Here is a 26,357-nt window from a genome sequence, read left to right on the forward strand (position 1 = left end):
AAAAATTAAGGATAAATCAATACATGATCAATATATATTGAAGAGACTCAAAAGCAATGTGAGCCAGGCACAAATGGTGTTCTAGGACCACTGTTTTAAATATGTTCATTCTGGTAACAACTGAGAAGAGTTAACAGAACCTTTTTAATTTCTGGCATGAAGAAGATGCAGAAAAAAGAGGTTAACGTTTTCTATCATATTATCAGTTCCAAATTATAATAATAGTAATTCCTACTCAGGCTTTAGAAACACTAAAAATACTCTGTATGTTTTCTGTTCAGTCTATATGTTTGATCTAGTTATCAGCTATAGGGTCCCAGAGTAAATTTTTATAAGCACAAAACTTAATCAAAACTCAAATTCTAAATAAAAATGTTACAGCGTTAGAGCTCAGAAGTTTGCTGAATTGGATAATCTGTAACTGCCAACAAATAATTTCATTTTTAGTAACATTGCTAATAAAGGTGTGCTATCTGCCAGCTAATAATATAGGTTGTAAGCATGGTGGAAACAATGTGTAATTTAAAGACAAAAGGACTTTTTTTTTTAAATTTTTTTTAATGTGTATTTATCTTTGACAGAGAGAGACAGAGCATGAGCGAGGGAGGGGCAGAGAGAGAGGGAGAGACAGAATCTGAAGCAGGCTCCAGGCTCTGAGCTGTCAGCCCAGAGCCTGACGCGGGGCTCAAACTTATGGACCACGAGATCATGACCTGAGCTGAAGTCAGATGCTTAACTGACTGAGCCACCCAGGCACCCCTCTTTTTTTTTTATGTTTATTTATTTTTTTTTGACAGAGAGAGATGGAACATGAATGGGGGAGGGGCAGAGAGAGAGAGAAGGAGACACAGAATCCAAAGCAGGCTCCAGGCTCTGAGCTCTTAGTACAGAGCCCGACGCGGGGCTCAAAGTTACAAACCGCAAGATCATGACCTGAGCCAAAGTTGGACGCTCAACCTACTGAGCCACCCAGACGCCCCAGGAATTTCTTTTTCTTAAGTGGATAGCAATCTTCCAAGTACAGTTGAACTTTGGACACTGGAGAGGAGTGGAGAGTTAGGGTGCTGGTACCCCATGCAGTCAAAAATCCAGTGTAACTTTTGACTCCCTGAAAACTTAACTACTAATAGCCTACTGTCTACCGAAAGTCTTATCAATAACAGCAGTTAATATGTACTTTATATGCTATGTGTATTATATGGTGTATTACAGTGAAGTGAGCTAGGGAAAAGAAAATGTTATTAGGAAAATCATAAGGAAAAGAAAATGCATTTACAGTACTATGCTATAAAAATCTGTGCAGGGACCCCTGGGTGGCTCAGTCAGTTGAACGTTCGACTTCATCTCAGGTCATGATCTCACACTTCGTGGGTTCAAACCCCACGTAGAGTTCTGTGGTAACAGCTCAGAGCCTGGAGCCTGCTTCTGATTCTGTGTCTCCCTCTCTCTCTGCCCCTCCTCTGCTTGTGCTATGTCTCTCTCTCTCTCTGTCTCAAAAATAAACATTAAAAAAAAAGTCAGCATATAAGTGGACTCGTGCATTCCTGCCCACATGTTCAAGGGTCAGCTGGATTGAGTTCTGCTGGGAAAGTACACACACGTTGGCTTGGTTAACGCAGTGTCTTTCTCCCTAGGCAGCAGCAGTGGCACTTTCCTCCCTGATTCATGCTTTGGATGAATTAGACATGGTGGCTGTGGTTCGATATGCTTATGCTGGAAGAACTAATCCTCAAGTTGGCATGGCTTTTCCTTATATCAAGGATGCCTATGAGGTACAACCCACAGGTCTTTCAAGTTAATTATTTTCCCTCAGTTCCTTTATTCCAAACAGTGCTTCTCAGCTATTACTGTGCATGGGAATTACTTGGTGATCTGATAGTGTAGGTCTGGGGAGGTGCTTGAGACTGTGCGTTTCTCACAAATTCCCAAGTAATGCTGATGCTGTTGGTGTGTGAACCACACCTCAGTTGCAGTGAAAAAAACAAATTGTGAAAGTAGGTAAGGAACTTATGATTAAATCAAATCGATGAAAGTTAACAATAAACCTTCTGCTTGCCCAATCCAGTGACCTCTCGATTCTTACCCTTCTTGATTTTTCAGAACCTAATGGGGAGAGAGAGTACCCTCATTTTTACAAATGAAGACTATGAATAAAGGTCGAGGATATGATTTTGTTGTGATCCTTGAAAAACTCAGTTCAGACTCTTAGAGAACAAACAGGCTTGACAGAGGGAGGTGGGGAAGGGAGGGTCTGTACTAAGGAGGGCACTTGTTGTGATGTGGTTGTTGTATGATAAGTGATGGATTGCTGAATTCTACTCCCAAAACCAGTATTGCCCTGTATGTTAACCAACTAGAATTTAAATAATAATTGGAAGAGAAAAATTCCGTTTATTTAGGGTTCTCCTGTTCAAAATATAGGCCCAGATTCTTTGTCACATACTGTTTCTCAGAGAACTTTTCTGTGGTAGAAAAGAGAAACTGGAAAAGAGAAGGCAAAAGTCATGAGTTCACGCTCAACCTTCTAGACACCACACCCTTCTGATTTGTTGTATTGGTCGTGCATTTTGCAGATATTCTTTGATAGTCTTTCTTTTAAGTATTTCTCTTATGTTCGATATTCTTTGTGCTGTTAATTTACAGTTGTGTGCAACTGATAACAAATCAAAACACTTTACTTACCATGTACCAGACTTGAGTTGTCTGACTTTTGAAATACTTCAGTTGTGCCACCTTCATGGTGTTTGAGACCAGCTTTATATTTTTTCCATTAATTTGGTTGTTTCTGCTTTTACTTCCTTTCTTTCTCATTAGTGTTTAATGTACGTGCAGCTGCCTTTTATGGAAGACTTGCGACAATATATGTTTTCATCCTTGAAAAATAGTAAGAAATGCACTCCCACAGGTGAGTTTATTTCCATTTGCTCATTGATTGCCTCTAAACACAGACTGTTCTTGGGAAATCACCTGTCTGCAGTCATGGTTGGGACCAGGGGATTTCACAGAGTGGAATTGCTTGGATTCCAGTCACACTCGTACGCAGTGACGATGAAAGTGGGGCATGATGAAAGTAGGGGTAGGTTTGCCCTGGACTCTCCAAACACTGTCTGGTTTCCCATTTCTGACTTAGAGTTTGTATCTAGGGAGCAACTTGTGGGAAATGGATGTACATTCTCTGGTTGTGAACCAGTTCGCCCTCTGCTGAAGTGAACTGATGTATAGTGTCAAAGCTGTGACTTCAGTGTCCCACATGAAATACAATGTAACTGTCTTTGAACTGTAAAGTAACAGTGCTGGAGATTAACTTTTCTCTTTGCCTTTTCTTTGTAGTTTACAGTAACAGTTCCAGTCTCCTTGTTCCTTGTTTCTAGGAGTTAACTTTGGGCTTGATGAGAAAAGGACTTTATTAAGCACCTGGCTACAAATGTCAGGGTGCCACACAGAATGATGCTCACAGATACTGTCTTTGAGAGAGCTCACTGTTTAAGGCAGCAGCATAAGACATCATAGTGGGCCAAATGTGATGAATATACCAAAAAGAACACAAAAAAAATGAGTAGATGTTTTAGTTTGAAAGTTTAAATCTGTGTGTCATTGTAGGATTAGGGGGTTGTGAGATGAGTCTCAGAAGTGGGTTCTTTCTGTTTTTTTGGTTAGATCTGTTACGATCTGTGTGCAGTAGAAAAGCCACGAACCAAAGGGGGCCTAGCACTGTGTCTTTACCTTCTACAAATGAGTCCCTGTGCATCATGGCGGAGCCAGGCATGGACTTGAATGTATAGAAGCCTGCACTGTGTTTACAGTATCATTTCTCTACATCTTGATAATTTCAAATGTTAAATGCATAGACATTTAAAAAAGAGAGCTTTGTTGAAAAATTATCATATAGACATATAAACCATTTACTCAGGATCTAAAATATTCAGTATCTTTCTGCCTTGCTTTATTTCCTTTGTGTTTGTGTATTATTATTTGCATTTTCTCCATTGCAAAATGGATCATTAAACCTGTTTGGCACGTGTCCCAAGTAGATGCTTATGTAGAGGTATGCAATTCCAATTATGTAGAGGTCTTGATAGTAGCTTGAAGTAGCAAGTAACAGCCACGGAACGTTCCCACCACAGGTGCAACCTCCTCCCTATTGCCAGTGGACCCTGCAGTAGTCAGCTTAAGGTGGTGCCAGGTGGTAAGGTCTGAAAGCTCCCCCTGGAAAGTCTGAAACTGGGATAGAAACGTATCATGATAAATATCTATAAGCTCTTTCTTTTTGTAGTAAAAGGGATACTTGAGAAGGTGAAGAATAGAAGCCTAGTAGGCTTTTTAGGAGCTGCTTATTCTCTTCCGCCTTTTGCCGACTGGCTGTGAATGGTCCAAAAATAGCACTTCAGCTTTTAACAGTTGAGCTGCTGTGTGAATCAGCAGAATGGAAGTTACACACGGTAGTTTAGGTGGAAGCGTTTTGGAGAGTGTTGCCTTCAATCCGCCTTGCTCTGGACTGTGCCATTTTTGTTGAGTCGGTAGATTTTTATTTAAGAGCAGTTGCTTTCTGTTAGGTATTGGGAGGGAGGTAATGAAGTTGTCATGTTTCTGCTCTCAAGGGTCTTACAGTTTGGATAGAGTGGGGTAAGACGTGTGCACAGGTGTGCATACAGGCCATATGGTTTGGGAGAGGAGAGAGCTCATTCTGACTTGTGGAGATTGAGAAGGAGTCTACTCCCTCTGGTCTGCCAGTGTCTTCCCTTTGGGTTTTTCTGTCTTCCTATCAAGTCAGTCTGATACAAGTTCTAGGAAATCCTGGTAAAGCTTATGCCTTCTCACCAAAGGTATTTTCTTTTCCATGTTTTTCTCCTTCAGATAATTACTAATTTTTTGAACATACTAACTCATTGAATACTGAATATTTTGAGTCACCGTATGGAAGATGGGTTTTGTATGGCTGTGGTGCTTCCTTTGGAACAAACTTTTGCTTTCGATATGGTATTACACTGTGAAAGTTGACCAAATGGTATAGCTAGATAGGACCTAAGAGACCAGCTACTCTAAATAGCTCTTTTTACAAACGAGAAAACCAAGACTCAGTTTAGTTAAATGACTTGCATGACTAGAGACTATTTTGGCCAGGCCTGGACTGTGTAACTTGCCAGTATTTCTGTATCTGTGAATGGAAAGCATTTTGTTTTAGTGTAGAACAGTGGACGTAATCATTTTTCCTTGGCACTGCTCTGTTTATCCTTGTTTTAGAGGCTCAGTTGAGTGCTGTTGATGCTTTGATTGACTCCATGAGCTTGGTAAAGAAAGATGAAAAGGAAGACACCATTGAAGACTTGTTTCCAACCACCAAAATCCCAAACCCTCAACATCAGAGGTTGTATCAGGTAAGAGAGGGAAGATGAACCAGTCTTTTTTTTTTTTTTTTAATGAGTGAAAAATTTTTTAAATGAGTGGGTGAAAAGAGTGTAATTGGCCACAAGCATTTTTGTCCTCTGAGGGCTTCAGTTGCTTTATTTAATGAAAGAGTAATACCTTCCTCTTCTACTGAAAAACATAAAAATACTTTGAGCTGTTGGAGAGAAAGAAGTAAAGTTAAGATACTTGAAAAATTCTTTTTTTTTAGGAAGGCTAGTTTGTTGGGTTTTTTTAAGGCTAGTTTTTTAATAAAGAGCAGATTCTTCTTCATGCCTTTTCTAGGCTTTTCTCCTCTATTTTATGTGAATGAGACTTTTCTTTGTTTTTTATATGCAAATAGTAGGAGAGTTTTTTGTGACCTTATAATAACATTAGAGAAGTGTTCCAGTACCACATTTATCAAAAATTTCATAATTAAAGGTAGCATAGAGGTCGGATAAAGAGGGTTAGTGTTAAATTATTAAAGAGTGACTAAAACACCAAAAAAAAACACGTAAAATAGGTATTTCTGCATCTTGGACCAAAGGAATTGGAAGGTGGCAACTGGATTAAGGGCAGCTGGGAAGGCTGATAGGCGGGGCTGACTTGTGCTGAGATAGGGAGTGGATGGACTGAAGGAATGTTCCAGTCCCGGATGAAGTTGCTGGCAGTAGGACAGAGCCCTCTCTGAACCCCCCAGAGCTGACAAACATCACAAGCAGCTTTTTCAGGCGAGGCCTTCCTCACTGAGGAGTGGAGGACCTGCTCTTGCAGGGGCAGGGGCAGGGGCAGGTAGACACGTGGGGAGGTGAGGGAGAGACAACTCCTTGTCCCTTTTGACTCCTTTCTCAAAGTGACTGACTCAAGTGCATATCGGGGCCTTATGTAATTTTGAGGGATCTTCTACTCAAAAGGAACTGCCTGTTTTTTTGATGCTTGTAATTCCTTAAGTAGTGAAAACAAATCTTTTCTTCAAAATTAGAATATAAAGCTTAAAAACTTACCTGGCAGGAGAGATACCTGATTGCGAAGGTGGTTTTCCCAGGGTGAGGTTTATCTATTGCACTTTGGTGTGCTGACCCCTGTGATTTCCCCAAATGTGGGAAACTCAACTGCGTAACTTGTGGTAGTAGGGGACTGTGTTAGCACTTTCCCCTGGTTTAAAAAAAAAATGAGAGAGTATAAAGCTTAACATGTAAAGCGCTGACTCAGTCAAGTACATGTTACTTGTGTAAACTTCTTTCATGTTTTTGACAAGTGGACTTCAAGACCCGAAGCCCTCTGTCATTTGCAGGGAAGGGAGGAGCAGACCAGTTGGTGTGGAAAGCTTGCAAAAACATTTGATCACCGTGGTGGGAAATAGAAACTTCTAATACTTGGCAGATTTATCTAGGGTGTATTCCATCTGCCTTCAGTAAATGTTTATTGGGTTGATGAACAGATAACAAGCCATAAGCACAGGTATTGTTACCTTTGAAAGCTGCAAACACTGGCAGCTTTGATTTTCACAGTTTACCAACCTTTTTTTCTTTTGTGGGGTAGAGTTTCTAATATGGTTTGTCTGTATAAAGAAATACTATTGCTATGGCATTTATAAATTGAATTTACTTTTTTTTAACACGTATTTATTAAGTACTAACATTGTGCCGTGAGCTAAAAATACAATAAGCTCACTGCTTAAAGCCGCCCCCCCCACCCCCGCCCAGAGGAGTAGAGACATAAAACCAATAGGTACAACAGTGCTGGGCACAAAACCATATGGGGAAAAGAGAGATTCTTGCACGTGGGTGACTTAAGGCTTCACTGAGGAAATGTGAAGAGGACACACCAGGCAAAAGAAGTAGCATGTGCAGAAGCATGGAAACAGGAAGAAGGGTGCTGGATTTGGGAGTCTCCAGATCGTTCCATTTGGCTGGAGAAGAGGCTGTATGGGGACACGATGGAAAAGAGGGCAGGACAGCTCAGTAGCAGGCAGGTCGTGAAGAGCCAGTCGCTTGCATGTTGCCCTGTAGGCAGTGGGACATCACCACAGGATTTTGTCCGCAGGTGGGTGACAGATTTTTAGAAAATAGCTCTCTGGTGGTGACATGGAGGTGCAGCAGAGACCAGTTGGGAAACCTGCAGTGGCCGCCATGAAGGCCTGAGTTCAAGCAGTGACGGGGAAAGCGGAGAGGGCAAATGTAAAGGCAGAGGAGACAGGACTGGAGGGGCTGGGTGTAGTTGAGGAATAGGAATTAAAGATAACAGGATCCTAGCTTGGGTGCCTGAGGGATGGCATCACTGTTAATTGTGATGGGGAATATAGAATGAACAGACTGAAAAGGTAGTTCATGTGTTTTTGCAGGTGTTAAATTTGAGCTGTCGGTTGGCTATCCCAGTACACACACCCAGTGGGAAGTTGGAAATAGGGATGCAGAGCCCCAGGAGAGAAGTCAGGACTAAGTATATGGGTTTGGGAGTCCTCCCCACTTGGGTGATAGAAGTGAACAAGATCACCTAGGGAAAGCATTGCGTGAGAAGAAAAGAAAACAAAGTCCTGCATACCAACGTGTGAGTGAATAATTAGGAACAGCCAGAAGAAGAAGGGTTGTTAAAAGACAAATGAACCGTTCTTATTCTCCCCTTCTCCAAAAAAAAAAAAAAAAAAAAAAAAAAGAGAGAAGTAGAAAGAACTAGGAGAAGCTGGTGCCTTGGAAGGCACAGGGAGTGATCCGTGTGTCCAGAAAGAAAAAGCAGGTTTCATGCTGCTCACTGGTGAGTGATGGTGAGCGAGCATGGCGAAGGGCCTTTAGTGTCTGCATGAAGTCTCTGCTGACATTGAGGGCCCAGCGGCGGTGGAATAGTGGGGTGGGAGCAGGAGAAAGCTCTACTGATGGAGGGAAGGAGAGAGGATACAGCAAGCTAAGTAGGATGGGGGACCCAGGAAGACTTCCTAAACCTCCTTTATAAATGAAACATTCATAGCTGAGAGTGACTCAGCTGGGAGTAGGGGGCAGAAGGAAGGAGAGGTTACCCATCAGTTTGTTGATGAGGTTAATTCAATTCTAATTTTATAAAGAAATGCTGAAGGGGTGCCTAGGTAGCTCAGTCAGTTGAGCATCTGACCTTGATTTTAGCTCCGGTCATGATCTCACAGTTTGTGAGCTCGAGCCCCGTGTCAGGTTCTACCTCTGCGCTGACAGCATGGAGCCTGCTTGGCATTTTCAGTCTCTCTCCCTCTCTCTCTGCCCCTCTCCTGCTTGTACATGCTCTCTCTGTCTCTCTCTCAAAATAAATAAATAAGCATTTTTTAAAAAAAGAAATGCTGAAAGATACACTTTTTGTGTAGAGTTACAACTGGCTTTTAAACCATTGATGCAGGGTTGTTAAAATCAACATGCTCATAACATCAACATGCTCGTAACTTATGAGCTAATCATGTGGCCTGCAGGGTTTTTTTCTAGTTTTTTTCAAATTACAAAAATCACATCAAGGAATAACAGTTGCTTAAAAGACAAATTAATAGGTTTAAGAGTGTAATGTCAGCTTCTCTGCTAGTAAAAAGTATTGCATTACTTTCTCATTACCTCAGTTTTTTTAATGAATTGAGATTTTTTTGAGTGAATGAATTTGATAAGTATCCCACTTAGTTTTATCTAAAGTACGACCTTTGAAAAAGTAGGAGTGGTTGATGCTTTAGCACATCTCCTGTAGATTATTACCGACTTGCGGGTGATGACACTGTTTGAAAGAACTGTCTAGAGTTCCTACTGGAGTGTTTTTCTGTGGGGAGGTTGTGTAGGATATTTGTCCATTTGTTCTAGTTGTTGTCTCAGAGATGTTGAGTGAGTATCAGCGAGTCTTCCAGAGTAAGTGAAAGGTCGTCTGCTGTGTTGCGTGTTGGGTTACAGCTTACGTCCTGAGGGCTTTCTAAGCTTTGCAGATAATTTAATGACCTAAGGGAGAGCACTGTGAATTAAGAACTGTGCACAAGAAGGTTGGGGGTAGATTCACAGGGTTTGGAGTCACTTCAGTTTCCCCTTTTGCTTCACATTAAATGAGCTAATGTTGCTGGTGCTCAGGGGAAAGTGGAGTGATTAGGAAAGAGGAAAACAGACTCTGAGACGGATTAATATACTGTGGAGAAGGACGAGTGTGGTCACTGTGTTGAGATGAGATGACAGAGCAGCACATCAGAGTTCTAGAAGCCATCAACTCAGGTGATATTTACTATCTGAGTTTCAGCTTTTTGTTTTTGTTTGTTTGGTCTTTTTAGAATGGAGACTTCCAGCCTAACGTTTCCTACAGGGGAGGAAAACAGTTCATGAGGTGCTATAAATCCTATACCTTGTGATATGAAACAGTGTTTTGAATTGTAAGAACTTTTCAGCTCCCTGGATTTTTTTCTTTAAAATTACCAGTGTGCAAATCGTTTAAAGGTGGGAATAGTAGGACTCGTGTTCTCCAGCCTAACTTTGGGATGATTCTCTAGCAAAAGGAAAGGAGAGGTCTGTGATAGTTGCATTTTGCTCACCTTCCTGTACTCCTTTTCGGAGTATTCACTTTTCTGGGCAGACACCAGCACCACTACAGGCAGGCTGAGCACACTGAAAGCGGTACGGGTGACCGAACGGAGGAGGCCTGCTGTCCGGATTTCCACTCATGTGCGCCGCACAGAACCTGGCCTGGACCCTGGCCCCGCTCTTGGTGCTGCTTCCCGACACTTGTGTTAACAGGTGGAGTCTCAGGAAGGAGTACTTTAGTCCTTCGGCCAATACCTATTAGGTGCTTATTGTGTGCCAGGCACGGCTTTTAGTACCTGGAATTCAGCACTTAAACAAGACAAACAAGATCTCTTCTTTTAAGAGGGAAGGTTAAATCGTAAGTAAACTACAAAATTGATCATTTTAGTTACTGACATGCTATGAAAACTGTAAAACAGGGGTAATGATAGAAAATAGCTGGGTGGCAGGCTGGGCATGGAGGGGTTCCTTCACAGTGTCCAGGTAGGCCTCTCTGAGGAGATCATAGTTGGGCAAAGAACAGAAGGATTAAAAAAAGGCTCAACTCTGTTGAGATCTAGGGGAAGGCCGGTGAGGCAGAGAGAGCGATAAACTCAGGACCCAAAGGCTAGCATGAGCCTGGCACCTGAGGGAAACAGGCAGGGCCCAGTGTAGCTGGGTTGTGACGAGCCAGGAGGAAGGTGGCAGATGAGGGAGGCGTGCAGGAGCCGTGGTGTGCGTGACTTCTTAGGGTCACAGTAAGGGCATTGGCTGCACAGAATACTGAAAGTAGATTTGGGGAGACCAGGTAGAAGGTGACTGGTGGCCCACGCGAGGGGGGGATGGTCCCCGGACGAGAGTGCTGGGAGAGGAGATGGACAGAAGTGGGTAGACCGGTGGAGAGGAGCCCAAACTGAGCACTCTGGGGAGGTGTGGGACAGACCAGCATTCTCATCTCTCTCGCAGATTTCTTCCTGGGACTCACCGAGCATAGTGGCTCTGTTTTAGCCCCGTTTCATCTACCACACGTCGTTTTCTAAGATTATGCAAGGGGGAAAGCAGTCTTCTGAAGGGAGGTAAAAGGATTCGAGGCCCTGGGAATTAATGTGTTTTAGAGAACCCCACATATTGTTCAGGTGGTGGAAGCAGCAGCCTCTGTTTATAAGATGAGCCTCTGTTCTAGGAGGCCTCCCGCTCATGGTGCCGCTCGGCTGAGATCCGGTTGTAGACACTGCTGGTGTCCTGCAAACCAAGGTGGTTCCGAGGCCACCCTCTTTGTTCTCTTTTACATGTGGTAGGAATCCTGTAGCCCTCCCAAACCAAAGATCGAGGATCTCTGACCAGAAAAGTATAAAGAAATTGTGTATGGTGTCTGCATCTGTGTTTTAAAACCCTTCTGCCTTTTCCACAGTGTCTGGCGCACAGAGCTTTACATCCCCAAGAGCCTCTGCCCCCAATTCAGCAGCATATTTTGAATATGCTGGATCCCCCTGCTGAGGTGACAGCTAAATGTCAGATTCCTCTCTCTAAAATAAAGACCGTTTTCCCTCTGACTGAAGCCACCAAGAAAAAGGATCAAGTGCCTGCTCAGAACATTTTCCCAGACAAGTAAGTACTCGATGCAGTTGCACTGGACTTTGGAGTACTTAAGACTGGTGGTAGTCTTAGAGGAGCTCTGGAATTGAGGGTTGCATATGGGTTTATGGAACCACAAAGGTGGAAGGAAGAAACCTTTTGATGTTTGACCCTTGCATTGAAAATACTGGTTTCTCCTCTGTCTCCATTGTAGATAGATTTTATCTCTACTGTTCACCTGGAATTTAGAGCTACCTCCTGGGTTGTTGATGTTTTGATCGGCCTACATTCTTGGTGGTTTATGTTTAATGGGAAGGCTAAACAGTTTTTGAACATCCAAGACTAACTTTTACTGTTTTTCTTTGTTTTTTTTTTTTTTTTTTAGGGATCTAACATTATTTTTTTTTAATGAAATTTATTGTCAAATTGGCTTCCATATAACACCCAGTGCTCATCCCAAGAGGTGCCCTCCTCAGTGCCCATCACCCACCCTCCCTGCCCTCCCACCCCCCCATCAACCCTCAGTTTATTCTCAGTTTTTAAGAGTCTCTTATGGTTTGGCTCCCTCCCTCTCTTTTTTTTTCCCCCCTTCCCCTCCCCCATGGTCTTCTGTTAAGTTTCTCAGAATCCACATAAGAGTGAAAACATATGGTATCTGTCTTTCTCTGTATGGCTTATTTCACTTAGCATAACACTCTCCAGTTCCATCCATGTTGCTACAAAGGGCCATATTTCATTCTTTCTCATTGCCACGTAGTACTCCATTGTGTATATAAACCACAACTTCTCTATCCATTCATCAGTTGATGGACATTTAGGCTCTTTCCATAATTTGGCTATTGTTGAAAGTGCTGCTATAAACATTGGGGTACAAGTGCCCCTCTGCATCAGCACTCCTGTATCCCTTGGGTAAATTCCTAGCAGTGCTATTGCTGGGTCATAGGGTAGATCTATTTAAAAATTTTTGAGGAACCTCCACACTATTTTCCAGAGTGGCACTTCTACTGTTTTTCAAGTAGAGTGCTGGGGATGAGAGGGCAGGGTGAAGGTCATAAGTTTTTCAGTCAGAGGTTGGTATCAGAGAATAGCAGTGAGATTTTTGGAGGAAAAGTGGGAGGGAGGATGAAAACCTGGCTCTTCTTTAGCTTCTCTATCAGGGATGTACTTGGTTACACCAATAGGAAGGGATTTATAGTTTAAGGACTGCAGAATGCTTTTCCTATGATCAAGCTTTCAGGTAGCTAGTATGTTTTCTCCCTCATCAGATTCTGTTCAGAATCTGTATCAGTTTCCATTCAAAGCAAAACAAAAACCGTAAAAAGTTGTTCTTGATTATCTGGAATCATTTGGGTGGATAACATTGATTTTACCAGGTGTGGCTTTGGTTATTGGTGACTTTTCTCCCCAAATCAAAATGATCTATTCATTTCTTTACAGTGCCTTCTAAGATTCAGTTTTAGACCTTAATTTTTTTTTCCTTTAATTTCCTTCCCACAGCTGTATATTGACAAAGTAAAGCATATTGTTTGTAAATACCCCATTGGAGAAGTATGGAATAATTTTCAGAAACCTTCACAGGGTTCTATAAATTGTTAATTTAGTGAATTGTCTTCCAAGTTGAATGGAAAGCTTTGCGTGTACTGTGACCTTTTAGAGGTTAATACCCCAAGCTTTGCCAGAATTGGAAAAAAAAAAAAAAAAAGAATCATGGGATTGGTATAGTGTACCATATGCATTCCTAACACATGCTGGAGAGTTTTATGGTTTTTGTAGTCTGTCATGCCTTCTTCTGCATAGAAAGACTCACTAAAAATCCACTTTCCCTCTGCTTTCCTCATCCACCTGTATCCCTCTGGGTTAGGATTTAAGAACAGCTCAATACAATTCTGAGTCCTTTTCTTCCCTTGACAGCCTTGCCGTAGCCTCAGTGCAGTCATGTGGCTGTTCTCTCTCTGTATTAAAGCTCCAGTTCATGATCTTGATTACCTTCTGGTGTTGTGGGAAAGAAATGGGCCGTTTTTTCCCTCCTCCCGTTGATTAAAATGTAAATTAGCTGGTTAAAAAACACACCACATAGGCCCAAAAGACTGTTGTTCTGTGATTTTGATCCCTGCGGTGATTACACCTTCATCCCCGCTCCTCATGCTCACTCTTTCAGGAAGCCCGAGTGTACGGGCTTCTTGTTCTTTGCTCCCACAGTGGTTTGCGACATAGCCGAGTAACCAGCCCGGGAATTATCTCAGTCACACACACCTACTCATATTCCTATTCTCTACCCTTTCTTCTCGGAAGTCTTACGGGTTTTTAAGAGCTGCAGAAATGGCGCATTGAACAAATATTTATTGAGGCCCGTAGGTGGGAACTCTTGTATTTAAGAGGAATGACTCCCTTCTGCAGGGATCTTAAAACCCCTCAATTTTAATGACAAGGCTTCAATCAGCTTTAGAGGCGGTCTCCCAAAGGGGGAAAAATTGCTAACAACTGGCTATGTTTTTGTGTATTTTCAGCATCTCCATGTCCCAGGTACATATTTCCGTCATAGAGGTGAGGGGCAAATATCTGTTCAGGAAGTGTCAGAGGCCAAAACAAGAGTTTTGAACTGGAAATCATCAGTTTTTATTCCAGCTATGTCACTCTTGATCTGATTTTGGTTAAATAATCTCACCTTTAGGAGAATTTCTCCATCTAAAAACAGCCTCATCTCAAGAGATATTATAACAGTGAAATCACAGATATTGAAGCAGTTTGAAGGCAGTAGTCAGAACCCAAAGCAATAACAGCATCATTATCCATTAAAATATGGACTGTTTGAGAAGATCTGGTATTCACGCTGGACCTGTTGAATCCCGAATATCAGGAGTGATTTCTTCATTTGAAGAAGATAAGAGCACCTTGTGACATTGCAGTCCAAAAATGTATTCGTGCCCTTATCGTCTACAGCATTGTTTCCCTTAATGTTGCTGCATACCCCTGAAGTGAAAATGTCATCTCTTGGACAGGGAACTTAAACGTGAGAATTAGGACATTGGAGGTCTAATCCTGTTTGTGCAACTAAACTCGTATGTGCCCCTGATGCCTTTTTGTCTCTATGCTCAATAGTCTAAACTTTTCTATTCAAGTCTGCTAAGACTCCTCCCCACCTACCTCCACGACCAGCCGCACCTGGTTACTGGTTTAGACTCTAGAGTCAGACATGTGAGTTGGTCCCCTCACTCTGCAGTGTGACCTTAGGCCCAACTTGCTTATCAGCCCTCAACTCCAGTTTCCTGGTAGGTGACCAGGGATACTAGGAATAGCTCTCATGGAGTTGTCACGCGGGTTCATTGAGTAAGACATGCCGTTGGCAGTTGTGTGTCTAGACCCCAACACAGTGCCTAACACATAGTAAGCGTACAGTGTTTGTGCGGAACCGATTTACAAACTGCTCATCATGTCCTGGGCACATCTGTGGCAACTACGGCAGTGATGAAGATGGTGATAATGGTGTCATGGGGAAGATCGAGGCCCGGTAGGTGGGAAGCCTCAGTTTTCTGGCCCATCTCCCATATACCTGTTTTGCATCTGCCTTCACTTCCTCTTTCCTGTCTCAGTGGAATGGGGTACATCATCCTGTCCGAAGTCAGACTTTTGCCTGTGTCCTGAGATGCCACCTTCTGTCTCATCTGGTACCTTCATCCACTAATAATTTATTCCCTCATTCTGTATTTTTATCTTCTCCCTCCATACCAGCTCCTTTGTCCTCACATGTTAACATCGTATTTCTTTTCTCTAAAACAAAATACAGTCATCCCCTCAGCTTTCTCCCTCAGACTGCTACCTGTTTCCATCTTCTTTCCTTCCGTGAGCTAGGCTTATTGGAACAATAGTCCACACTGCTGCTTTTCCCAGCTACCACCACTTCCCTGAAACCTTCGGGAAGGTTTAAAAACTTCCACGTCTCCAGATTTTCCTTTCTAAGCCTTTGCAGCTTCATCTCAGATTCCTCTGGGGTCTGCTTTCTTCCCCCCACCCACCTTAAATGTTGTTCTGTTCCGAAGGACTCCTCAGAAAGAGCTGACATGTATCGGACATGGGTACGTGCTGAGTGCTCCACATGCGTTACCCGTGTCGGCTGTCTTGACCGTCCTGTGGAGTAGATTCTTCTGTTAACCTCCTCTTAAAGCCGAGGACACCGAGGCTTAGAGAAGATAAGACACTTGCCCAAGACCACAGCGGGTTAGGTGTTGGAGAAAGGATTTCCATGCACACAGCCTGACTCCAGAGCTTGCCTTCTCAATCATTATGCCTTATCGCCTTAGCAGTGCGTGTCCTAAGACCTTTTATTATTTTATGCACATGTCTTCAAGAAGTACCAAATATCTGCCCACTCTAATATGTTTCCATCCTGTTTTCTGGACCTCTGAGGTGTCTATAGATCCCTCAAGTTCAGTGTGTCCAGAAATGACTTCATCATCTTCCATCTCCTCCCGTGCTGCCTTCAAAGCCCTGTTCATGCTGTTCTTCTCTGTTTCGGTGACTGACACCTAATTTCCAGGGAGTCAAACCTTTCCTTTACTTTGCATGTCTGATTGGTTTACCAAGTTATGTTAGATTTACCTCAAATCTCCTCCTTTCGCCTCAGGTTAGTATAGTGGCTGATAGCATTGATTTTGCAGTCAGGTAGAGATGGATCAAAATCGAAGTATTTCCTTTCAGTGGTGGTTAAAATTGGCAAGCTGCTCAGTATTGAGTGGCAGTAACAAATACCCACCTTTCAGGAGGCTGTATAGGAGAAGGGCTGGGAGTACAGAATTAATTGTGGACCCCCTTAACTAATGTGTGCTTCTAGACAAGGTCAGGCCCTTTTGAACCTTGGTTTGTTCATTTGTAAAAGGTCAATAATAATAGCTAATTCATAGTGTCATTGTGAAATTTAACTGAGGCTTTTTTTTTTAATTAAAAAAAAATTTTTTTAAGTTTGAGAGAGAGAGGGAGAGAGCATGCGTGCACACGCACAAGGTGGGGAGGGGCAGAGAGAAGGAGAGACCGAATTCCAAGCAGGCTCCACGCCATCAGCACAGAGCCTAATATGGGGCTCAGAATCGTAAACTGTGAGATCGTGACCTGAGCTGAGATCAAGAGTCAGACAATTAACCGACTGTGCCACCCAGGCGCCCCTGAGGTATTTTAAATATGCTTAGCATAGTGACCGGCAAGTGGCAAAAGTTAAAACAAAAAAAAGTTAGCTCTTATTAGCATCTCAAATTGCCACTGCTCTTCTGTAGGCCTCAGTTTAGCCTGCTTTCTGAGATGACCCCTTGACTGATTTCCCTCATTCAAGTCTTACCTGTTTCCAATCCATTCTGCATTTGCTATCTGAGTGATTTTCAAAAAAACAAATCTGATCACATTCCTTCTTTGCTTAAAATTCTTTAATGCAGTGTTCCTTAATCTTTGTGTGTGTGTGTGTGTGTGTGTGTGTGTGTGTGTGTGTATGTATGTGTGTGTGTGATGGACCCACTTCGTAATCTGGTAAAAACTATGAACCCTCTCTTCAGGAAAATGCCCTAACAAACTAAATTTTGCATGTAATTTCAGGTAGTTCACAAATGCTTGTCACTATCCTTGGACCCCTGAGTAAAAACTTGCTTTAGTGGCTTTCCATTAGCATCAGCTTAAGATCAAACTCTGTTACACAAGTGAGAAAAGCTAGATAAGCTGACAGAAAAGAAGCAACTATCCATAATCCAGCTCCCTAGAGAACCCCTTTCTTTCTTTCCTCACAGTGTCTGTGTCTATGATTTAGGTACAGTAGTCCCACTTTACCCACGGGGGGGACGTTTCAAGACCCCCAGCAGGTGCCTGAAACCATGGATAGTACTGAACACTATACATACTATGTTTCTTTTCCTGTACACACATATATCTGTAAGAGATTAACAACAATAACTAATAATCAGCTAGAACAATTAGAGCAGTATACTGTAATAAAAGTTCTGTGAATGTGGTCTCTCTCCTCTTTCTCAAAATGTCTTGTTACACTGTACTCACCTTTGTAGTGATGATGTGAGGTGATAAAATGCCTATGTGATGAGATGAAGTGAGGTGAAGGATGTAGGTATAGTGACATAGTATTAGGCTACTGTTGACCTTCTCACCATAAGTCATCTGCTTTCAAACCACAGTTGATGGCGAGTAACTGAAACTGTAAAGCAAAACCATGGATAAGGGGGGACTACTGTATTTCCCGGCCTCCTATCTCACTACTTCCCAGCCTGCCCCTCCTGCCTCAGCCCAGGACAGCAACTGGCTATTCTCTCAGAGGATATGCTGCTTGCCACAGTAGTTTGTTAATTGCCTGTTTACATATCTATCTTTTATATTTGGCTGAATTTCCTAAAGTGTTGATTACATATTAATTTTTGTACATTTACGATAGAGCTTAGCGGCCAGCACATAGTATTAGGTAAATGTTTGACCAAAAAAATGAGTTTAAAAATGTATACAGATTTACAAAAGACAGTAAGAAAATGAGAAAGTACAATAAATTATCCATGGTTCCGATATCCACATGCAGTAGCTGTTGACATTTGTATGTCTGCTGGAGTCTTGCATAGATAATTTCTGTCCTCCAGAGCTCGGCTTCTTCATAGGTAATTTTGGGATGAGAGTCTTTGCCCTTTCCCACCACCGAGAGACATGATTAGTTTAATATTTGTAAAATTCCTAATAATGCTATTAAATGGTTCAATCTTGAGAATATTAACCGTATTCAAATTTTTACTACTTTCTGTTTATTGCCTTTACCTGCCCAGTCCTGGAGGATTGATATATATGTCGCTTTGTCCTTCCTTCCCTAGAACCTTATTTTGGAGGGTTTAAGAAATTCTTCATGCAATTCAACCTTGCATTCTCACAGAACTTAGCATAGCACTTTGGATATCTCATACTTCTTTTCACCACGGTCTAAGTTAATTTGTGTTTTTGGAAGACAGTAGATGAGTAGTTGATATGCTCATGGTACTTTTCATCATAGTGTTTTTCTAAGGAGCAAACAGAAGACCAGAGACAGGAGTCACTTACTAGACTTTAAACTCTATGTATAAAAAAATTAATATATCTTCAAAATCAATTCCTTCAAGAAGGTGTAAGAGTCCAGGGTTAGTCAGTGGGAAAAGTGAGACTGGGATCCAGGAGCACCATGTTTTCTGTCCCTTGGGAAGAACTGGCAAAGGTGAACTGAATGGCTGTGACTTTTTCTTTAACAGACTCAAATTCTTATGGAATTTCATGCTCCCTTGGGCTTGTGCATTTTTCCTCCATTTTTGCCATCAAGGTTTTGTGTTTATTTCTTATTCTACGTGGTGGAAAGAACTCTGGATGACTCACCCCTTTTAATGTTTCCTCGCCCCCATCCTTTTGTCTTCTTTTCTTTACTTCTCAAAGGGAAAAAGGCAAGTGGCCAATGGGAAAGATGTCAAGTAATAAAAAGTTTCAGTTCATGTTTGTGAGGCTGTAACGATTGCTTCGGTCCTTTTATCCCACTGGAAGAGAAGACTCATTATTGAAATATTATTGAATAAGCCAGCTCATACTTCATTTTTCTTTGTTTTTAGAATAACCTCTTCTTCAAGACTCATTCTCTGCAGTTAGGGCTTTTGAACGAAAACACCTCATGCTTAGAAATCCTAGATCTTAGTTACTAACGTCCCTCCTCCTTCAGCCATTTCTTGACAGCTACTTTTGGCCTAGATTGATTATTTGTCTGGGGGAAAGTCTTCATATCTCTATAGGTTCATCAGCTTATGGGAGATTATGGGCAGAGTCTTTGAATTTGATTTCTTCTCCTTTGCAATTAATTTGTCCTCCTCTTGACTTTAAGGGAGGCTGTTGAAGCCAGCCGGTTACTTGAGACAAGATGTTTGATATAAATCCTTGGAATCCTCTTTCCCTTACCACACAGATGCTGGTAGACTGTTAGCATATTGCCCAAAACAGAATTAGGTTTATAAAAGAACAAATTAAAAGGCTTTTTTTGAAAGTGGTTTTTTAAGTTTAAGACTTCTCTAAGAATAAGGTCTTACATATTTAATTAGGGATTGTCTAGTAAGTTTTGACAGCTGTGAGTAGAAGCTTACAAAGCTCTCACATCCATGATGGAGAAGATGGGATAGTAGACCCAAAGGTCATCTGTGTCCATGGAAAGCTAATAGATATCGATTCTGGGACAGAAACAAGCAAATACTTTCTGAAGGGCAAACGGGTCTCTTCGTGAAACGCTGCATTGCCTCTCCCTGTGCTTGCGGTTCATCCTTGGGGGCCGCATGACGCGGCTGCGGATTATGACTTCTGTGGCGCCGTGAGGCACAGCCAGGGCTGCTCTGCTCCCGCCAGGCCGGCAGGAGTCCTGGGGCCGCGAGAAGGAGGCAGGCTCTTCTTTAAAGAGGGAATAAGTGCGGCTGTTCAATTTTGACACGTGAAAAAGAAATGTATACTTTACACGTCAGCCAAGTCTGGGTTTCCTGTTGTTTATTCTGTTTTTGGGGGGGGGTGACAAAACCCATTTATTTCTTTTCCAGCCATGAAGAGGGACCCGCCTCTAAAAAACTGAAGACTCAGGAAGGGGAAGCATGCTTTAGCGTCTCCAGCCTGGCTGAAGGCAGTGTCACCAGAGTAAGCAGAACTTTTCCAGGGCCTTTTGGGAAGGTTGGGACTTGGGGCAGATCGCATCAGTTTTTGTTAGTCCTTTAATAAATCACTTTCTCTGGTCCTTTTGGTATATGAACCATACACGCCCTTCCCACACTGCTTCCTTTATTGTCAGGGAGTTTCCTGTAGAATTCTCTATAAGACATATAGTACTTAGAGCACCGTATAATATGTAGCACATGGAACAGCTTAAGTGGTAGCCCTTTTTGTGGAGCTATTTTGGTTGGCTTTATTTTGCAGCTTTCTGTTTAGTTAAAATGATAGGATAAGTGGAGATTGACGGTATGGGTCTTAGGCTCCAAATACGTAAAATTTAAGAGCGTAACTCCTCTATTTCTTTTCTAATGTACAACTTCAGAACAGGTCTTATAAGCTTAAGACTTCCCGAACCAAGTATCCTTTGACACTGAGACCTTTTTTTAATGGAAGATTTTGGAACTTGGATACATTATGTTGTGACATTATTTTTCATCAGTGATTCTTTTTTTTTTTTTAATTTTTTTAATGTTTATTTTTGAGAGCGAGAGGAGAGAGAGAGACAGAGCATGAGTGGGGGACGGGCAGAGAGAGAGGGAGACACAGAACCCGAAGCAGGCTCCAGGCTCTGAGCTGTCAGCACAGGGCCTGATGTGGGGCTGGAACCCACAAACCACAAGATCATGACCTAAGCCGAAGTCAGACGCTTAACCGACTGAGCTACCCAGGCACCCCTATAATCAGTGTTTCTTAAAAGTTGTCCCTCACTAGTCAAATACACTAGGCAGGATAGATAGCATTAGGGCATGCCTTTTTCCAACCTCAAAAAGAAATGCTCTCAGAAAAACTAAACATCTGAAATTACTTGGATTTTATTTCAGTGTTTTATAGTAAAGGGAAAAAATCATGACCTTATTTGTTCTGAGAGCTTTTCTGACTGCTAGCCCAGAGCAAACTGGAAACTTCGGTACATTTTGTACCAAAGTTTACCAACCATAATAGAACCCTGTTGTCTTCTCCCCTGTGAACTGAGTGAAACATCGGGCCTATTAAAGTTGGCAGTGGAAGGTTAAAGACCCACATGTGATCAGGAAGTGCCATGTAGTGTGGCAGAGCGTTTCATCTTTGAGACTTCCCCACATAGCACTGTAGTAAATCTTTACACAACATCTGCTTTTACTTTGGGGGGACATGTTCAGCTTGGGCATGTTTGTATGTTCTACCAAAACTTCAGTGCCAAGGAGTCAGCAAACCGAGCAACCGGCTGCTGTTTCTCATGTCATCTGCAGCGGGGCAAATCTATTCTGAACTGACCCCGCACTGCAGAATCCTCCCCTTCCTAATTGGCTGGGTGTCTGGACGTACCAGCACTGTGTCAAATAAAGCTTCTAGCTGAGTTGGCTGGTGACTTGGGTTGTAATCCTGCCGACCTCTCTGGAAAGAAGTCATCTTGCTTCAAGAGAGGTGAGTACAAGTACAGACAGCGGCTCTTTGGCCACAGGAATCTGCTTGCTTTTCACAGAAGCCTGGAACTAGAAATGAATAGAAAGGGCCTTGTCTTTGTCTTTGGGTTTATTTTATAAAAGCACACTTACCACATTAAGCCATCTTGTGTTGCCTGGGGTGCTGCCAGAAACAGAAGCGATCTTCAGGTTTATTGTCTGTGCCTGTATTCTAGGTCGGAAGTGTGAATCCTGCTGAGAACTTCCGTGTTCTAGTGAGGCAGAAGAAAGCCAGCTTTGAGGAAGGTGAGTGATATGCCACTGGTTATGCGTTTAAGAGAGATAATCAGGGTAATGGCTTTATACTCTGGATTGGGAAGTGTAGTCCTTTGTTGGTATCCTTTCTATGTGGCAACTTTCTTTCCTGGTGGACCTTTGTGACTCTCCGTTACTGGGGAGCTCACCAAAGCAACATTCTGAGCACTGAAGCAACACAGGTCTGCCCCAGCAGGAAAAGAACTAACTTGTAGGTCTTTCTGTTAAGAAAACTGTTGGCCAGAGCCTTAGAGCTTATGGTTCCACTTCATTGAAGTTCTTTGGGGTCTTGTGAGTGAGCTTGGAATAAAACAGTGTTGTCATATCTTCCTATTTTCAGTGACCCATAGTTCTTATTCGAAGCCTAAGGGTTTGAGCTTCTTTATAGAAGTCCCAGGTCACCTTGCTACTGCCCCTAGATTTGATCTTTCTGAAATCACCTACATCCTCACAGTCTTCTTTTGATGAATTGTAACCTAGAATTCCATTTAGGCTGGGACTAATATTAAAAGTTTCCTGGGATGGACGGAGGGTCCGGGACCAACATTCATTCACTTGGTGGTGGTCAGGTTCTTGTTCATTAACCCTTTAAGGAGTAGCAGCTGGCAGTTGTAACCCTGCTGGTTTGTGTCTACAACAGCATTGTATTCATCGTTGCCTTTCAGAGGCAGACCTGTCTGTGAGCTGCGTTTCTGCGTGTTTACGCTAATGTGTGCACAGAACCTCTTTTCCTACTTCTTGGCCTTTTAGGGGCAAAATGACTCCTAAATGTTAGAAAACTTTATACAGTCTAGTTTAATCATCTGCAGTGCCTAGCATAGGTGTAGGTTACTTCTTAAGGGTCTGAGGATCCTAGCAAGCTGCCTGGATGTGCTGTGTTCCTGCCCAAAAGCATTCGTAACCAGCTGAGCCCCAGAGCGTGCAGCCTACTAGACCACGTCTTGTTGGCAGGAACATCAGAAGGCCAGCTCAAGAGAATTTCCGGAGGAAGAGGAGCTTCGTGGTCATGATAACCTATGTATGTCTTGTTTTGAGATGGGGAAAGAGCTTTTTGCCCTGTTAAGAACCGCTATATAGGAGAAAATTCGCTTTTGAGTTTAATACAAAGCAGAACTACATCTAAATAGAAGAAGGAAATTAAAGTTAAAGTGGCAGCTTTGTGGAAGGCTTGGTGGAAACTTCTACTTTTGGGATTTCTCTCCTTCATACAGGGGACGATCAAAGGAAGCATTCACGTCTTACCAGTGCTGTGTTCTGCTTGGCTGCTTGGCTGTTGTGACTGTGTTTGGAAGAATGCAGTGACAAGTCAGCCATCGTCTATCATGATTATGTTTTTGCAGAAAGATGGAGGCCTTCTTAGCTTTTGATTATAGGTTGTCAGTTACCTTGGCCAAAGTCAAAGGACCTCCCTTTAGAAGTGACTGGTCTTTCTGGCTGGTATAGGCGTGGTCTCTTCAGGGACTAAATCTGGCATCATCACAATCGTAAAGGCAGCCACTAGTGTCTGCTGTGTTCAAGTCATTGTGCTAGCATATTCTATATATAATAGCATATGCTGAGCTATTATATTATTTGTCTCATTTACCCTCATAGCAATCTTGCAGTCATGTGAGCAAACGGAGAAGATGGTAGAGCTTTGACAGCTGGTGCCAGAATTTTCTAAGAAAAATAATTTTTTTAATTGGGAAAAATATCTTGATAACTGCTTAGGGTAGAGGCTGAGTCTCTGTCCCCAGGCTTTGGTGGTTGGCCAGTCAGGCTTCAGAGGAGAGGGAAGCTACAAACATCATAGAAGTAGAAAAACTGTTAGTAGTTCAGGACAAGAGGGGATGATCCGAAAGTGAAAGAGAGGAAGTGGAATGGGTATTTATATAAGGACACAGCATTCTACGTTGTGTTCCCAGCTCACGACTGCACATATTCGGTGTTGGTAAAACTCAGGAATCCTTGGTTTGAGTGTTCTATTTGGGGAAGCTGGTGAAGAGGCAGGAGTTTGGTCTGGACTTACTTCAGGTAGAGCAGAGAAAGGACCTCAGGGCATTAGAGACCAGAGCCTGAAGAGGTCAGGAGAGAGTAAATTCCTAAGAATTTGCTCGCGTATCGGGAAAACCATGTTTCGCAGGCCATGCGATTGGGGATTCGAAGCAGTCTTGTGAAAATAACAAGGGCAAGTGACCTCTAGATGACATACAAGTTACAATAGGTATCATTCTCCCCACTTTACAGATTGAAAACTATAAAACTAGAAGAGATGAACTTCCCTCCAGAGCAGTCAGGGATTCGAATCCCTATCGTTTTCAAATACTGGATTTGTCTACTTAGCTGACTTTGTCCTGATTGCTAATGCCCTCCTTTCCTACGCATTTTTGTTGTTGTTCAGACATAATAAGGTCATGTATTTTAAACCTTTGCTCCTTTTATGTTGAATGTGACTGAGTCCTGGTGAGCTGCTGGTGTGATGGTGGGGTCCCTCTGTTCCTCTGGCTAGGACTCAGTCAGTGAGAGCTCTGCAGTGACCTCACAAAGGCAGACTTTCTGCAGAGCTCTGGGAAAATGGGACTGCACACTTGTCAGCACCGGTTCTGTTTTGTGGTCCTAACCTGACTTCCCTTTTGTCCTTCTGTCCTTGCTTCACTCTCCAGACATTTTGTTTGTTCATTACTTTTCCTACCTTTGTTCTACATGGTCTACCTTTGTTCCACATCTCTACTAAGCCCCTTTGTGAGTGAAGACTCACTTCCCTTGAAGCCGAAAGTCATCCTCCAGACTTGAAGCTACCTTTCTGGTATTGACCTCCTCCGTCCCTCCCAAGGATCTGTGCCAAGGGTCAGGGAGAGAGAAGCTCTTCTCTTTCCTCCAGTAGATTTGCTTTTTAAATTCAGTTGCCAAAAACATGATCAGTAATAAATGGTAAGGTTGTTTCACCCTTAGAACTTGACCTGTTCATCTATTAAACTAAAATGTGGGTATTTCTTTCCATCTGGCCTAATAGTGTGGTCAGCGTGAGTATTGTGACCCTGTCACTTTGACACCAACAGTCTGCAGTAGGCATCTACACATTTTCATATCTTCTGGCTTTCCGTGTGAGGGATATTTCTTGTTCTAAGCTTATTGGCATAGAGATGACACTGAACCCCGGGAATGTGTTCTTTCAGGCTGCTGATACTTCTGTAAGCTGTCTTTGATTCTCAGGTGCCCTTCTTTTTCTGGTTCCTTTCCTTCTCCACCCCACCCCACCCCACCATTCTGTCACTACAGTTTTACAATAGAAAATTTCTTGACCACCATTGTATACATGGTAATCGTTTCTCAAAGGTGAAAGTAGTTTCCCTCACACAGTTCCTAAGTGCATCAGCGCTGTCATCCGTGGTGTCTTTTATCTGTTAATTGTGGGTTAGTGGAAGAACCTGAGGGCACAGAGTCCTCAGAGACTCCTCGAATCCGGGTTATCCACTTAGGTGAACACCCACCTCCACCAACTCTTGGAGGAACACCATGGATTTCGAACTCCCTGTCCCTTCCCTGCTTTTACTTGGGAAGAGTGCTAAAGTGGCCAAAAGACAGACCGCAGATTAGAGGAGGAAAAACCACATTACTTAGGCCTCCAAATAATTTCTTCGTGCTTGAGATATGTCTAAATTTAGAGGTTCCTACTGAATATGAGATACTATGTCAAGTAGCTTGAATGTACCTGGTGTATCAAAAACAGGTTCTCTGAGGCCCTTATGAGTCAGAAAAGATGGATCTGTGGAGACAGATAAAAGGATGGAATGTAACTGTGTTCCGTGGACCCTGTTTTTGCCCCTTCGATTATAGGTTTTATGTTAGGCTTCTGAGGAGTGACAGGGTGGTGTAGCTCTGATCCACCCAGTGGAGTTCACAGGCCATGGTTGTTGTAAAAAACAAACCTGTCAAGAGGAGCCATTCTGCGCAGAAATGGTGGACATTTAACATTGCATCTATGTACAGTAGATGTGCACATACCCATTTGATTAGGTGATTGATTAGAATCACTGTATTCTCTGGCAGTGGAGGCCTTTCGTTTTTCTCCTGTTTCCTCTCACTTTGTTTGAACCACTTTTCATCCTCAAGCTTTCTTGCCTTTGTTCTTACTTCATTCTCCTTTAGCAAATAGTATCCTTTCAGTTTGAAAGTGTGTTTCTTAAAATTTATAAACACTGGTTAGAATGTGGTAACAATTGGTGGCAAAATTACGGCATTCATAGAAGCCAAAGAGACAGTTGTTTTCAATTCCACTTTTGTATGGGATAGCACCACCCGTGTGCACAGCAGGTTACTTATGTGTGTTATCTATCATGAAGCAAGCCCTGAATTCTGGATTCCCAGGAGTTGAGATCTAGGAGAAGTTTCCTGGGTGTGTGTGTGTGTGTGTGTGTGTGTGTGTGTGTGTGTGTGTTGTAATGGGTCTGATTTATGTAATCTTGGGTATGGATTATGTAACTTATAGCTCTTTCCAGATAAACATGGGAAGATA

General features: G+C 42.5%; 1 protein-coding gene, 1 long non-coding RNA gene and 1 other non-coding gene across 7 annotated transcripts in view; 2 read left to right on the forward strand and 1 right to left on the reverse strand.

The window, feature by feature from the left end:
- Positions 1 to 26,357, forward strand: part of XRCC5 (X-ray repair cross complementing 5) — a 90,583-nt gene that overhangs the window by 29,291 nt on the left and 34,935 nt on the right. The window contains exons 11-16 of the mRNA XM_006935540.5: positions 1,635 to 1,772; positions 2,815 to 2,905; positions 5,242 to 5,375; positions 11,278 to 11,474; positions 20,000 to 20,093; positions 21,784 to 21,853. Of these exons, the coding sequence (XP_006935602.1) occupies positions 1,635 to 1,772; positions 2,815 to 2,905; positions 5,242 to 5,375; positions 11,278 to 11,474; positions 20,000 to 20,093; positions 21,784 to 21,853 (724 nt within the window). The remainder of the gene's footprint in view (positions 1 to 1,634; positions 1,773 to 2,814; positions 2,906 to 5,241; positions 5,376 to 11,277; positions 11,475 to 19,999; positions 20,094 to 21,783; positions 21,854 to 26,357) is intronic.
- On the reverse strand, positions 1,766 to 24,721 carry LOC109502849. 5 transcript variants are annotated; one of them, XR_006583527.1, is made up of 4 exons: positions 17,472 to 20,684; positions 6,390 to 6,540; positions 2,683 to 5,560; positions 1,766 to 2,481 (listed from the first exon to the last, which is right to left on the reverse strand). It is a non-coding gene; the product is annotated as an uncharacterized LOC109502849 (long non-coding RNA). The 5 variants fall into 5 exon arrangements; XR_002744924.2 differs by lacking the exon at positions 1,766 to 2,481 and adding an exon at positions 21,701 to 24,721 and having other exon boundaries at positions 5,379 to 5,560; positions 17,472 to 18,964; XR_006583528.1 differs by lacking the exon at positions 1,766 to 2,481 and adding an exon at positions 15,455 to 15,566 and having other exon boundaries at positions 5,379 to 5,560; positions 17,472 to 20,700.
- LOC111562193 lies at positions 6,382 to 6,543 on the forward strand. Its single transcript, XR_002745234.2, has one exon. It is a non-coding gene; the product is annotated as a U1 spliceosomal RNA (small nuclear RNA).

Source organism: Felis catus, chromosome C1, assembly GCF_018350175.1.
Source record: "Felis catus isolate Fca126 chromosome C1, F.catus_Fca126_mat1.0, whole genome shotgun sequence".
Lineage (NCBI taxonomy): Eukaryota > Metazoa > Chordata > Mammalia > Carnivora > Felidae > Felis > Felis catus.